This window comes from Panthera onca, chromosome B2 (assembly GCF_046562875.1).
Source record: "Panthera onca isolate mPanOnc1 chromosome B2, mPanOnc1 haplotype 2, whole genome shotgun sequence".
Lineage (NCBI taxonomy): Eukaryota > Metazoa > Chordata > Mammalia > Carnivora > Felidae > Panthera > Panthera onca.
The window spans coordinates 98446185-98461597 of record NC_138343.1 but is presented as its reverse complement, the minus strand read 5'-3'; the positions used below and the strand labels follow the sequence as shown (position 1 = coordinate 98461597).

The 15413-nt window shown below is 36.8% G+C and overlaps 1 protein-coding gene across 5 annotated transcripts in view; it reads right to left on the bottom strand.

Moving 5' to 3' along the window:
* Positions 1-15413, bottom strand: part of FIG4 (FIG4 phosphoinositide 5-phosphatase) — a 131496-nt gene that overhangs the window by 87906 nt on the left and 28177 nt on the right. For 4 of the 5 annotated variants that reach the window (XM_078447204.2, XM_078447201.2, XM_078447202.2 and 1 more), the window contains 3 exons: positions 12089-12139; positions 6057-6205; positions 2598-2726 (listed from right to left, as the gene is read on the bottom strand). In XM_078447204.2, the coding sequence (XP_078303330.2) occupies positions 2598-2726; positions 6057-6205; positions 12089-12139 (329 nt within the window). The remainder of the gene's footprint in view (positions 1-2597; positions 2727-6056; positions 6206-12088; positions 12140-15413) is intronic. The other variant, XM_078447205.2, reaches the window with a different exon arrangement.

The window sequence follows — 15413 nt, the reverse complement described above, 5'->3', positions numbered from 1 at the left end:
TTAAAGCTGTCAGAGCATTCACACCGAACGGTCACACCAAACCAAGAGAATCATTATACCTTCAATATGCACTTAAACATACCTTGTCCAGAAGGTTAAACAAAACCAAAAAGCTCCACCCAAGAATGGAATAGCATTGGGTCTAACGGTTCCTCCAAGTTATGCAGGTATTAAAGCAAAAACAGGCCTACCTAAGGAGTGGTTTCCATGAATTCTAGAGGAAACGGTAATCAGGTATAGGGTTAGTGGCCAAGGGAAGACCTGGTCTCACCTTACAGCCAGCTAAAGGATGTCAACAGGTACAACTAATCCTTCCTTAGTCTTCAGAGATCATATACTTCTCAAAGAGAGCATATCTCACTTAACAGGGGGTTTAAACTATGAAGCAATATATGATACTTAGGGGATGGATAAGTTTAATACAGTAAATGCTTAATGCTATAAATGCTACCCAAATTTGTCACCTAACTGCAAAAACTAAACACTGTGAACTGTTTAACCTCTATACAGCTTCTGTCACCTTATTTAACTTTCTGAGCCTCAGTTCCATCTTCTGTAAAGTCGTGTGAGTACTAACAAAGTAACTAACTTTATTAGATGGTTGGGAGGACTAGGCTAGGTAATGTGTGTAAACCAGTGCCTGTCCTATGGCAAATGCTGAATAGATAGCAATTCCTTTTATTATAAAGACTTCCAAAATTTATTATATGCTTGATAACGAGGAAACTAGATTCATCATCTAAACTAATGGGCTTTAAAATTATAATCCGGGGCGCCTGGGTGGCGCAGTCGGTTAAGCGTCCGACTTCAGCCAGGTCACGATCTCACGGTCCATGAGTTCGAGCCCCGCGTCAGGCTCTGGGCTGATGGCTCGGAGCCTGGAGCCTGTTTCTGATTCTGTGTCTCCCTCTCTCTCTGCCCCTCCCCCGTTCATGCTATGTCTCTCTCTGTCCCAAAAATAAATAAAAAACGTTGAAAAAAAAAAATTAAAAAAAAAAAAATAAAATTATAATCCATGGTGCTATTCCTTATTCTAAAAACATAAACATTTTTACTGTGCTTAATATATGCCTGGCCCTGAGTTAGCTCTTGGCAATACAAAAGTTTGGAACTACCTTTTAGAAAATGCCTTTAGAAACTGTGGCACATTCCTTTTTGCGCTCTTGGTGGTGAAAACCTTGTGTTCTTTCCAGGTAGATTTCACTTTGGGAAACAGAGAAAGTAATTTGGAGCCAAATCTCATTATTCAGTGAATACACCAAGCAGATAATACTACTCACTGCTTGAAAATGATTATAAAGTAATGATCTCAAGTGTCGCACATAAATCTCACTCATTCCCATTTCAAACCTCCTCTATGTCCTCAGCCAGCCTCCCTTCTTCCCTCATTTGCCATCAAGAAGGCACCACCGGCTGCCTTTAAGGCTAACCTCTCTAGATATACCCCTGGATCCCACTCCTCCCGAATGCTCTGGTGCAAGAAGGAATATTAATTAATTACATTTACCCACTGAATGGTCTCAAAACAAAAAGTCCTTTAAAGTTTTCACTCTAGGTCTTAAAAAAAAACCAAGGCACAAGAATGTCAACCAGAAAATAAGCTAAGTGTACAAATGCCCTACATGATATCGAAAAGGGACAGGAAAAACCTAAATACCACTCCTAGAAAGTATACACTGCCTTTCTAAACCTCGTAGCATGACAGCACTTTCTTGAAAGGCTTCAACCATAGCTAGAAATTAAGTAAAAGGAAAAAAAATATTTGTAACATTGAACTCGAAATCACCTTAACCCAAGGTTCAACCTACTTCTTAATCTGTTATGTCCCTTCCCAATCCAGGCTTTTAGGACATTATGCCTGAATAATCTGTTACTTAATCTGTTATGTCCCTTCCCAATCCAGGCTTTTAGGACATTATGCCTGAACCACTGCAATGTCTTCCTAACTCATGTCCCTGTTCTAGTCTCATTTTTCTTAATCCAGCTTGAAAACAGATGTCAACTCAACCCTCCTAAGTACTCCTATCTACATTACCCTCTTGAAAAAACTTTCCAAAATTCAGGTACCAAACCCAAAATGCTTACTTAGTCTGACCAGCAAAGCAGTCTGGTGACCGGCAATCTGACTCCCCACTACCCACGACATTGTACCTCCCAGGGATTTTACATGCAGAATGAAACTACTCCCATGACTTTCTCTACCCCTACGCTCATGATGCTTCCCCCCGACCTGTGTGCTCACTCCTTGCTTGCTGCTAAGGTCTGACTTTTGTTTAGAGCCCAGGCCAAGCCTGCCCCATCCTCCCCACCTGTCAGTGATTCTGCTCCTCCTCTCAAATAAGAATGATACTTACTGCCTATATCCCTTACTGTGCATGCAGCATTTTCTTCCCTGTTGTTTATCCTTTTGTGTACAAAATAGACCTGTTCAAATGGATTGCATTCCTCTGTATTTCCACTACCCGGTATCATGGGCAAGTTTTCCTGCTGGGTGCATAGAATGGTAAATATAATCTTATAATTCATATATGGTTTCCTACAGACTGACACAGCGTAAGTTTAATAATATATATCTTAGTTTTTTTGAAAAAGGATACTTGACTGTCCACAGAACCCATGAATAATATACAACAGCCAGTCACGATGCACAGTATTCTTAATTATATCCAGAAGTTCACCGTTCCACACATACTTCATATAAGGCTCACTGGAGATCCCAAATACTCCTGAAAAATAAAACTTGGTATCAGAAAGATAAGGAAATGGGTCAACGCTCCACTCATTTTTGAGTTCTTAAGTTTTTAACTTCAAAATAAAATGCCTGGTTAATAGCACTGCCATTTTCAGTGGATATAATTCACGTCATCACTCAGAACAGCACAGAACTGTGCTGATCCTGTATAAAGTAAAAGAATAAACACATTTTTCTGATTTCTAAACACATTTTCCTAGCTTTTAACCTAGGAGAAAGGAAAACAATAGGGAAATTAAGGACACATGTACAAATACATGACTAAGGCCAAGAGACAGCACTTAAGCTGGCTGGAAGCATTGCTCTGGGGTCAGGCAGCCGGGGTCCAAATACTGGCTCTGCCTCTCATCAGCAGGATGACAGGTGTGACGAAGAGCGTTACTTACTATCTCAATGCCTCTGCTTCCTCAATCGTACCTGTGTCATGTGGTTGTTGTAAAGATGAAATAAGTTGGAAATACACATAAAGTGCTTTGAACCAGACTGGTGCCTTACTGATACTTCCATAAGTGATATAGCTATTATCACATCAGGTTTTTTCTTTGTGAAGAAATTAATTTCATCAAACATGATTTCAGCATATCCAGATACATTTATTAAACACCAACAAGTTTTATGAAACTTACATAAAGTACAGCATAAGAAATAAGTATAGTTAAAAGATAATGGCTTAAAAGACTAAAAAGTTCTGGGTAGCAGGCTATTTTCCTTCTCAAAACATGGTATGTTAAGAGTGTTTATATACTACGACAAATACACTTGGTTTGATTCATAAAAACTAAATCTTCTCTGCCCTTTCAATGCTTTACGCAAAGCATGAATAGTACACACATGAACTAGAGTCCAGTCTTTGCCACCTACCAGACTCTGTGACCTCTGGTGAGTTGCTTAAACATTTCTGAACTGTGAAATGATGATACTACTACTCACCTCAGAGATATGTTCAGATTAAATTAACATACCCAAAGTAACTAATACACTGCCTGACAGAGTAGACTTTTTAAAAAATGTATTATTGTTTTTGTTTTCTACCTACCCCATACCTTCTACCCTTACTCTCTGTTTCCTATCAGCTTCCCCCTCTGTGGTAAGAGAATAGTGTACCCACCAAAAGATGTGTATGTCCTAATCACCAGAACATGTGAATATGTTATGTTACATGACAAGGAGAAATTGAAATTCAGATGGCATTCAGGTTGTTAATTAGATGACTCTGAGATGGGGAGATTATTTTGGATTATCTAGGTGAGCCCAATGTGATCACAGGGTCATGGTAAGGAAAAGAGGAAAGCAAGAATGTGAATGTCAGAGTGACGTAACGTAGGAAAAAAACCTCACTGGCCATTGTTGGCTTTGAACACGGAAGGGACCCCAAACCAAGGAATGTGGGCAGCCTCTAGAACACGGAAATGGCAAGAAAATGGATTTTCTCCAGGGTGTCAAAAAAGGAACACAACCCTGCCAACACCCTAATTTTAGTCCACTGATACCTATTTGGAACTTCTGACTTCTGTAACATAGTACATTTGTATAGTTTCAAGCCACTAAGTTTGTGGTAATTTGTTATAGCAGCTATGAAAACCTAATACACAATGTTATTCATATCTGCCAAGTAGAACTACTCTAGAGAGAGTAAAAAAATTAAGTGGCTTTTAGAGGCTTAATTAGGATTCCAGAACAAATATTCAAATTCATATTTAGGATGACAGTGCAAATTTAGTAATACTTTAGCTTTTCTATTACGAAGCTTGGTATTTAGAAGAAATGATACAAACAAATATTCAGGCACACATTGCCTTATCCTCCACCTGTGTCTGGCAGTATAGGTTACAATTGGGGAGTCTGAACCAGGGCAAATTTATGTGGTCTGGATGTTCTGAGGTACGTGGGGTGTACTGAGTTTGGCCTCAGTATAAGAGAGTCAATCTAATAGGTTAATAATAGTCAAGGGCAATGCCAGGGATGATATCCAGTTTAAGTAACGCTCTAAGTCTACTTAGAGTGAACAAGAACCTTTGGCAAAATGTTAATAGGGCACAGCCTCTTCTTGAGTGTCCTGCAAGGACAAACTTTCTGCAGCTTTAGATTACATTCTACCTCTCCACCCACATCTTCATCACCATTATTTAAGTTGCACAGAGCAAGGAGACCAAGACACCATTGACTTACTATGTCTCCATAGTAAATCCAATTCAGCTAAACTACTTTAAGCCTGAAACGATTCCTTCACAATATTCACTTTAGCTGTGCCCCTGGCTTTAGAGTTCTAGACCAACCCAAAAATCCAGGGATAAAGGTACCAATTCTGTTGTGTGACCAGTTGGTCTAGGATTTCCAGGGTGACCCTAGACTAGTCACATGTGGTCCTGCAGTGATCCTCCAGTGGCCCTGACATAAAAAGGCCTGTCTTGATACCATATGATTTCACTCTTATGTGGATCCTGAGAAACTTAACAGAAACCCATGGGGGAGAAGAAAAAAAAAAAAAAAGAAAAAAAGAAAAAAAAAAAAAAGTGGAAGAGAGCCAAAGCATAAGAGACTCTTAAAAACTGAGAACAAACTGAGGGTTGATGGGGGATAGGAGGGAGGGGAGTGTGGGTGATGGGTAGTGAGGAGGGCACCTTTTGGGATGAGCACTGGGTGTTGTATGGAAACCAATTTGACAGTAAACTTCATATATTGAAAAAAAATAAAAATAAAATGAAAAGGCCTGTCTTGCTTGACTCTTGGGTCAAGCTGGGACCAATCAAAATAAGAACAGTTTTTGATATGCTGTACTGGTTCCTCAGCACACTGGCCATGTGATCTTAATCTCTACACCTAGGTTTTCCACTTAGTATTTATTTCTTTAAAAGTGGCATCATATCTACTGAGAAGAGTTTTTATGAGAATCAGAGATACTGCAGCAAATGTCTAGGACATAACAGATAACCCATGATGAATTTTTTCCAAAACTCTCCAAGAAGTAAAATAGTGGTGTATTCTCCAATATTCAAAAAAACCAATTTCCCTTTCAAACTTCACCACAAGTCTAGACCTAAAATGTATTCCATTAAAAGTACATGGAAATTTCCTAGGAAATGTCAGCACACAATTTTCTGGCTGGCCCACAAATGAAATCACATCATGATTAACGGTCTCTCCAAAAATGAACTGGTTAAGCTCATGTATCTGGAACAACCTCATGTAAGGACAAAGAACAATAAGGGATAGGGAAATATGAGGGAAATGTGAGTTAATTTCATGAGATGCCATTTCACGGATGCTGTATTAACATGCGTTAGATGTGCTGAAAACCACCTACCACTTCCACCCTGTGTAATTAATCCTTCATCTTCAAAGATGTCGAAACTCTCCTGGCGAGTCTGGGTTGTTTCTGACTTTAACATCTCCAGGGGCATTCGCAAGACAGTGAGATTATATTGAAGTGAGTGGGACAAATCATAGCTGTAACTAAGAACATAACTGAAACTTAGTAAGAATTATAAAAGCAAAACATATTTCAGTCTTGGCTCCTATATGGAATCAAAAACTGTCAACTATATTAGCACCTGTTCTGTTACTTGGAAGTGATGCTATTCAAGCAAGCACTATAAAACCATGAATGTAACTGGAAATTTAAAAATCACTGCATCCCTAAAAAAATTAAAAACAGAAATACTTTCAAGCCAGTAATTCCACTTCTGGGTATTTACCCAATGAAAACAAAAACACTAATTTGAAAAGATATATGCTCCCCTATGTTTATTGCAGCATTATCTACAATAGCCAATATATAAATATGGAGGCAACCTAAGCGTCCACTGAAAACAATAAAAAAGAATGAGCTCTTGCCATTTGCAACAACAAAGATGGACTTAGAGGGCATTACACTAAGTGATATAAGTCAGACAGATAAAGAGAAATACTGTATGATTTCACTCAAATGTGGAATCTAAAAAACAACACAAACAAAAACAGAAACAGACTCATAAGTGCAGAGAACTGGTCATTGCCAGTGAGGCAAGAATGCAAGATGGGCAAAAGAGATAAAGGGGATTAAGGGGCACAAGCTTAAAATTATAAAGTAAGTAAATCACAGGGATGAAAAGCACAGCATAGGGAATACAGTCAATAATATTGTAATGATGTTGTATGATGATAGATGATGACTATACTTACCATGATGAACACTGAGTAATAAGCAGAATTGTCAATTCATTATGTTGTACACCTGAAACTAATATAATATTGTATGTCTACTATGCTTCAATTAAAAAATAGGGCACCTGGGTAGCTCAGTTAGTTGAGCATCCAACTTCAGCTGAGGTCATGATCTCACAGTAGGTGAGTTTGAGCCCCGCATTGGGCTCTGTGCTGACAGCTCAAAGCCTGGAGCCTGTTTCAAATTCTATGTCTCCCTCTCTCTCTGTCCCTCCTTCACTCACGCTCTGTCTCTCTCCCTCTTTCTCTCTCAAAAATAGATAAACATTAAAAAAAACCTTTTAAATCACTGCATGACTTAGGCATTTGCACAATTAGAAATATATGAGAAACCAACATTCACTGACTTGCAATGTGCATTTTTTGCTTTACAGTGAGATCGGTATAACATCACAGCCTTGTGCAAAGCGGTCACACTCTCATACATATCTGAATAGAGTTGTATAGATGTTACAGTATCTACGCAATAGTGCGTGGTCTGTACTCTAGTTTACCTATGAACAAAAATAATTCTATTAATTTTTAGTGGCAGTTCCATTAACTGACTTCATAATAAAACAGGAATAAGAAAATAATACAGGGGCATCTGGGTGGCTCAGTCAGTTAGGCATCCAGCTTCGGTTCAGGTCATGATCTCATGATTAGTGAGTTCAAGATCCGCGTCAGGCTCTGTGCTAACAGCTTAAAGCCTGGAGGCTGCTTCGGATTCTGTGTCTCCCTCTCTCTCTGTCCCTCCCCCATTCTCTCTCTCTATCTCAAAAATAAATAAATATTAAAAAAATGTTTTAAAAAGAAAATACAAGCCATTATGATAAAATTTGTTTTAGAAGAGTAATACTCATCCAAAAAGTTATCACAGTCTTTGCAAATAAAATTTGGCTTTGAGGCCATAAGAAACCCATTTTACAATTCTGATTTCACATAATTAATAATTTTTAAAGTATGTCTAGTTATATATTTTAGCACAGAATGTCATCTAGAATTCATGTGTACCCAAATTCATAAAGATGGCTGCAATTTTGTCTGAAGACTCACAAATTATTTCAATTATTATTTCTTCTTTAATTTATTCATATAATTTGATTGAAATTTATTTTTTTCATTTGTGAAATTCAATTTTACTACATTTGCTAAATGAAGCCATTAATTTTACTAGTATCTAATCTCAGGGATAAAAGTTGTATTAAGAAGTTGGTTTTTCAATCATATTTACAATAGCATCAAAAAATAAAATACGAAGGAATAAATTTAACCAAGGAGGAGAAAGATCTTACACTAAAAATTGTAAGACACTGATGAAATAAACTGAAGATACAAATAAATGGAAAGATTCCCCATGTTCATAGATCAGAATTAATATTGTTCAAATGTCCATACTACCCAAAGTCATCCACAGATCCATATCAAAATTCCAACGACATTTTTCACAGAGGTAGAACAAACAATCCTAAAATTTGTATGGAACCACAAAAGACCACCAATAGCCAAAGCAATCTTAAGAAAGAACAAAGAGGGGCGCCTGGGTGGCTCAGTCGGTTGGGCGGCCGACTTTGGCTCAGGTCACCATCTCGTGGTCCGTGAGTTCGAGCCCCGCGTCGGGCTCTGTGCTGACAGCTCGGAGCCTGGAGCCTGTTTCGGATTCCGTGTCTCCCTCTCTCTGACCCTCCCCTGTTCATGCTCTGTCTCTCTCTGTCTCAAAAATAAATAAACATTAAAAAAAAAATTAAAAAAAAAAAAAGAAAGAACAAAGATGGAGGCATCACACTTTCAGATTTCAAACTTTTTTACAAAGCTACAACATTCAAAGTAGTGTGGTATAAAAGCAGACACATATGTAGATCAGTGGAATAGAACTGAAAGCCCAGAAAGAAACCCATGCATACAGAGTCAACTATTTGACAAGAGAGCCAAGACGACACATGGAGAAAGGATAGTCTCTTCAATAAATGGTGCTGGGAAAACTGGATAACCACATGCAAACAATGAAGTTGGACTCTTGTCTTACACCACTCACAAAAACTAACTCAAGATGGATTAAAGACTTAAATGTAAGACCCCAAACTGTAAACTTACTAGAAGAAGACAAAGGGGAAAAGCTCTTTGACATTAGTTTTAGCAAAGCTTTTATGGATATGACACCAAAAGAACAGGCAACAAAAGCAAAAATAAATAAGTGGGACTACAGCAAACCAAAAAGCTTCTGCACAGAAAAAAAATCAACAAAATAAAAAGGCAACCTATGTAATGGGAGAAAATATTTACAAACCATGTATCTAGTAAGGGGTTAATATCCAAAGCACATACGGAACTCATATAACTCAAGAGCAAAAAATTAAAAAATAAAAAATAAAAAAAAACCCAAACAAAAAAACACAACACAAATCACCAAAACGAAAACCAAACAATCCAATTAAATAATGGGCAAAGGACCTGAATAGGCATTTTCCCAAAGAAAATGCCCTACAGACACATGAAAAAATGTTCAACATCACATCAGGGATGCAAATTAAAAACACAATGAGAGTGCAACTCATATCTGCTATAATGGCTATTATCAAAAAGACAAGAGACAAGTGTTGGTTAAGCTATGGAGAAAAAAGAACACTTGTGCACTGCTGGTGGGAATGTAAATTGGTTCAGTCACTGTAGAAACTGTATGGAAGTTCCTTGAAAAACTAAAAATAGAACTACCAGGGATGCCTGAGTACTCAGTTGGTTGAGCATCCAACTTTTGATTTCAGCTCAGGTCATGATCTCAAGGTCTGTGAGTTCGAGCCCTGCATCAGGCTCTGCGTTGACAGCACAGAGCCTGCTTGGAATTCTCTCTCTCCCTCTCTCTCTGCCCCTCCTCTGCTCGCACTCTCTGTCTCTCAAAAGAAAAAAATAGAACTGCCATATGATCCAGTATTCCCACTTATGAGTATATAGCCAAAAGAAATTAAATCATCATCTTAAGAGATATCTGCATACCCATGTTGACTGAAGCATTATTCATGATAGCCAAAACATGGAAACATCCTAAGAGTCCAGAAATAGGTAAATGGATAAAAAGGATATGGTGCACGTACACACACAGGTATCATTCAACCATAAAAATAAAAGACAGAAACCCTGCTATTTGCAACAACATAGATGGAACTTGAGGGCAGTATAGTAAGTGAAATAAGTCTGATTATTTCCATATGTTCTCACTTCTATGCAGAATCTAAAAAAGCCAAATAAGCTGTGTACTGGTCACACGGTACAAACTCCCAGCTATAAGACAAAAAAGATCTGGGCATCTAATGCATAGCATGGCAACTGTAATTAACAGTAATGAATTACAACCTAAAATTTGTTAAGAGCACATCTGGAATGTTTTCAACACACACACACACCCTCATAATTATGTGAGGGGATGGAGGTGTTGACTAACCTTATTGTGGTAATTATGTCATACTATTTATGTGTATCTAAACATCACGTTGTACACCTTAAACTTATAGATGATATATGTCAGTAATATCTCAATACACGCAGGGGTGGGGGGGGGAGGGATGTTGATTTTCAACTTTTAAAAATCAATTTTTTCCTAGTTAGGGTAACTGCTTTATTCCAGCCGAATCTTAAGAATGTAGTATATGCTTTTTTAAACTTACTTATCAGACACAAAAACCTCAACCAACATATTTTACTTATGGGATGACTTGGCCAGAGAGCTCAGTGTCAGGATACAAACGAAGTTGAAATCATGGAGCAGAGGACCATTTCTAACAGCACCACCAAGTTGCAGTGATAACTTGCAGATGCTATAAACATAAAATTAAGCAACAAAGACAGAGAGGCAGATGACTGAGATAAACACAATGGAAATATACATTCAATAAACATTTGAGGAAGTGAAAGTTCTTTCTTTAGGAGCCCTTCAATATATACTACTGTTAAAATAATGAACTCCCTTCAGTTTTATGAAGACATAACCCATTCTATATAGTAAACACGTTTTTCTTTATTTCATAGGTAAACAAGTGGTTAACTGTATAAACAATTTAAAGGGGCGCTGGGGTGTCTCAGTTAAGCATCCGACTCTTGATCTCAGCTCAGGTCATGATCTCACGGTTTGTGAGATCCAGCCCCACGTGGGCTCTGTGCTGATAGCACTGAGCCTGCTTGAGATTCTCTCTCTCCCTCTCTCTCTGCCCCTCCCCTGGCTCACACTTACATGTGCTCTCTTTCTCAAAATAAATAAATAAACAAAAAAAAAGTGGCTAATGTTAAAAAAAATTTTTTTAATAAATTTAAAATAATGCATCAGTGCATGGCATCAGGAGTTACAACACTCTAGGCCCTCATTTAGTCCTTAGCACTCATGTCCTTTTTGGTGCATGCTATTTTGTGTTCTACCTTTTTAGTTTAGATATTACAGCTGAAAGAATTTTCCACTTAGCACAATAACTCTGTATCTCCTAGGCCTACATATTGGCCACATCAGTGGTGGTATAATACTCTATCACAATGCTCTGTTAAAATTTACTTGCCTGTCATTCAACTATTGGTATTTGGGTTGTCCCTGCATTGGCTGGCTTGCTCGCTTGGGGCTATCATAAACAGAGAAGCTATAAGTGTCCCTTTATAAACAGGAATTAATATTTTCTCTCCTAATTTATTTTCTTAGGATATATTTTCACAAATACTTAATGCTACATTCCTCTTCAGGAAAACTATTAATTTACAATGCCATTGGCGGTATCTTGGTATTGCAATAGTTCTTCCTATCCTGAATTTGTTTTTAATTTTGCTAGATGGTTAACTAAACATTGAACTGTGAAATGGTTACTCTGTATTAGAAGCTGAATGCAAATTTCATTTTGTAATTAAAAATTACAAAATAAGAATATTTCATTAAAATTCCACCTAAAACCAAGAGGATGTTTATAGTGAGAACAGTTACCCTTTAATTTGCCCATTCAATATTCAATTATAAGATTTTTAAAGGGAAGAAATACCTGTACCTTTATGTTTTTAGATGAAATAATTTGGCCAATAAAAAAAATAAAGGAAGTACTATTGTGTCCTCTGATTTTGTTTTTACTTCCTGGAAAATAATATAAACATTTAAGTGACTAACAAGAGAAAAACTAAGTTTAGACTTACCTAAAGTAAAAATTGCTAGATAGGTCCACATTTTGAAAGATTCGTAGATACCTAAAAAACAAAGCATATTACATTCACATAATACTATTATTTTGCATAGCTTAATTATACTCACATATACATTTATATTTGTGAATACTCTCATTACTACTGAGGAATTCAGGGGCCACCTGGCTGGCTCAGTTGGTAGAGCATGCAACTCTTGATCTCGGGGCTGTGAATTCAAGTCCCATGATGGGTGCAGAGATTACTTAAAAATAAAATATTTTTTAAAAACCCTGGGGAATTCAATCCATAGCTGCAGTGGGAATTTCATCTGAAGCAATTTCTAAGTCTGTTGATTGTCCCTTCAGAGACCCTTAACTTTATAGTTTGACCACTTCCTCATCCCTGATTGTGCCAGAGAGGGAGAGTCATGTACTGAGATGTGGAGCACTTAGACTCAGGGCAAGACAGAAGTAAATACTGTTCTTTTTTTTACAATTTTGTGCTTTGCAAATGCTTTGAGGTTGGAGAGAGGAGAGTAATGAAAACAAGCAAAAATGTTCGTGGGTCACCATGATTTTAAGTTGTAAAGTTTTTCAACTGCAAAACAAACAAACAAAAAAACAAACAAAAAAAAAACCAAACGTACAGAATAAAATATCTGCATATCTATCCCTCAGGATTAATACATGTTAACATTTTTTCAAATTCTTTCAACTTTTTAAAGACTTTTGATCACAAACGGGTACTGAGTTTGTTAAGCATATTTTCTACAAATATTGAGATGATCATAGTTTTCCCCAAAATATTTTAATGTAGTGAAGTGCTCCAGCAAAATTTTCTAGTGCTGATACAACCATGCATTGCAGGGATAACCTCTACTTCTCATTTTGTATAAAATGTTGAGTTGTACTGTATTTGTGTTTCCTAATATTTTACCAAGTCTTTTTTTAAGTTTATTTATTTACTTTTTAGTAATCTCTGCACCCAACATGGGGCTCAAACTCATGACTCAGAGATCAAGACTTGCATGCTCTTCCAACTGAGGCAGCCAGGCACACCACCAAATCTTTTAACTTAAGTGACTTATTGCATTATATAGTTTTATAAATACGTTACAAGTTTTACCTATCTAGTAATACTACTTCAGCCTACCTATAACAAACTATTAATATAATTGTATCTTGCTCTGGATAATGTCCACTGCTACACAGTATTAATCCTACAGTAATTTCACTCTTTATTTTAATAAATAATTTTAATTTTTTAATTATTTTTAAAATTTATTTATTTTTGAGAGAGACAGAGTGTGAGCTGGGGAGGGGCAGAGAGAGAGACAGAATCTGAAGCAGGCTCCAGGCTCTGAGCTGTCAGCACAGAGCTTAACGCGGGGCTTGAATTCACAAACTGCTAGATCGTGCCCTGAGCCAAAGTCAGACACTTAACCGACTGAGCCACCCAGGTGCCCCAGTAATTTCACTCTTTAAAGACAGTCAAATCACTATATAGAACAACATAATTTGTTTTACCATTCCTGGCTAAAGAATCATAAAGATGAGGTTTATAAGTAATAACCTCTTCAACTTTTTCTCACCCCTTAGATTCACATGTGCTGGTCTGATTTACTTTTTAAAAAAAATTTATTACTGAAGTATAGTTGACAAAAATGTTATATTGGTTTCAGGTGTACAACATGGTGATTTGACAATTCTGTACATTACTCAATGTTCACTATGCTAAGTGTACTTACCATCTGTCATGATACAACATTATTACAATATTATTGACTATATTCCCCATGCTGTACTTTTCATCTTCATGACTTATTTATAACTGGAAGCTTGTACTTCTCAATCCCCTTCACCTATTTCACCCATCCTCCCACCTCTGCTCCTATGGCAACCACCAATTTGTTCTCTGTATTCATGAGTCTGTTTCTGGTTTTGGTTTGTTATTTGTATTGTTTTTCAGATTCCACATATAAATGAGATCCACATGGCATTTATCTTTCTCTGTCTGACTTATTTTACTTAGCGTAACACCTTCTAGGTCTACCCATATTGTCACGAATCACAAGAGCTCATTCTCTTTATGGCTGAGTAATATTCCATGGTGTGTGTGTGTGTGTGTGTGTGTACACGCATATGCACCACATCTTATTTATCCATTCATCTATGGATGGATACTTGAGTTGCTTCCACATCTTGGCTACTGTAGATAATGTTGCAATAAACATAGGGGTGCATGTATCTTTTTGAGTCAGTGTTTTTGTTTTCTTTTGGGAGTACCTAATTTACTTTCAATCAACATACTATGTCTTCCTGTAAGATATGCAGGATATAATGTTTTTCAGTTAGTATAAGACAAAGGACTACTTTGTTAAATTCTTATTTAATCTGAATAAGTAAATAATCTGAAACCAATTATTTTTTGACAACTCCATTTCCATATATCATCAAGGACAGAATCATGAGAGTCCAAAATCCACTAAGAGGTTCTTAAGCAAGAGAGCCACACCACCTTTAAATTTTGGCTCATGTATCTAGAACAACACTATAAAAGTATAGAGTGTAACTAAAATTTAAACTTAAAAACAAATAAGCATGCCTAACTTTGTTCCATTTTAACCTTTATTATGTTCATAATAAATAAATTTATGTATTAAGATAAATCAATTCTATTCTTTTCTCTATCAACTTATTATCAACTCTTTTCTCTATCAACTTATTAATAGCCTTTTCCCACATTCCCAAGGCTCCCAAGGCTAATTTCCCTCCAAAACGTTTTAAAGATTTCAAGTCTACAGAAAAATTGGAAGGAAAAATAGTACAATAAATCCCATTATGTCCTTCGTTTGAATTCACTGTTAGATCTCTCTCCTTAAACACACACATGCACATTCCCTCTTTTTAAATACACAAGTACGTTTTATTTTCCTAAAGCATTTTCAGTAAGTAGCAGGCATGATGACACTTCACTCCTAAATATTTTAGTATATATCTATTATGAACAAAGATAATCTCCTAAAAAAAAAGAATATCATTTTTACACTTAAAATTTAATATTGATTCAGTACCTCCTAGTATATAATCCACGTACAAACTGTGCACATGAAGTTCTTTGCAGCTCTGTGTGTAAATGCACACACCTGTGTACGCACACATACGTTTTAATCCAGGATCCAACAGATATTCATGTGCTGCATCTGGTTGTCATGCCTGTTCTAAAATCTAAAACTGTCCTCTGGCTTTTTCGGTCTTTGATGACACTGTCATCTTTAAAGAGTTCAGGCCAGTTGTCTTACAGAATGTCCCACAAGATGGGTTTGTCTGATTATTTC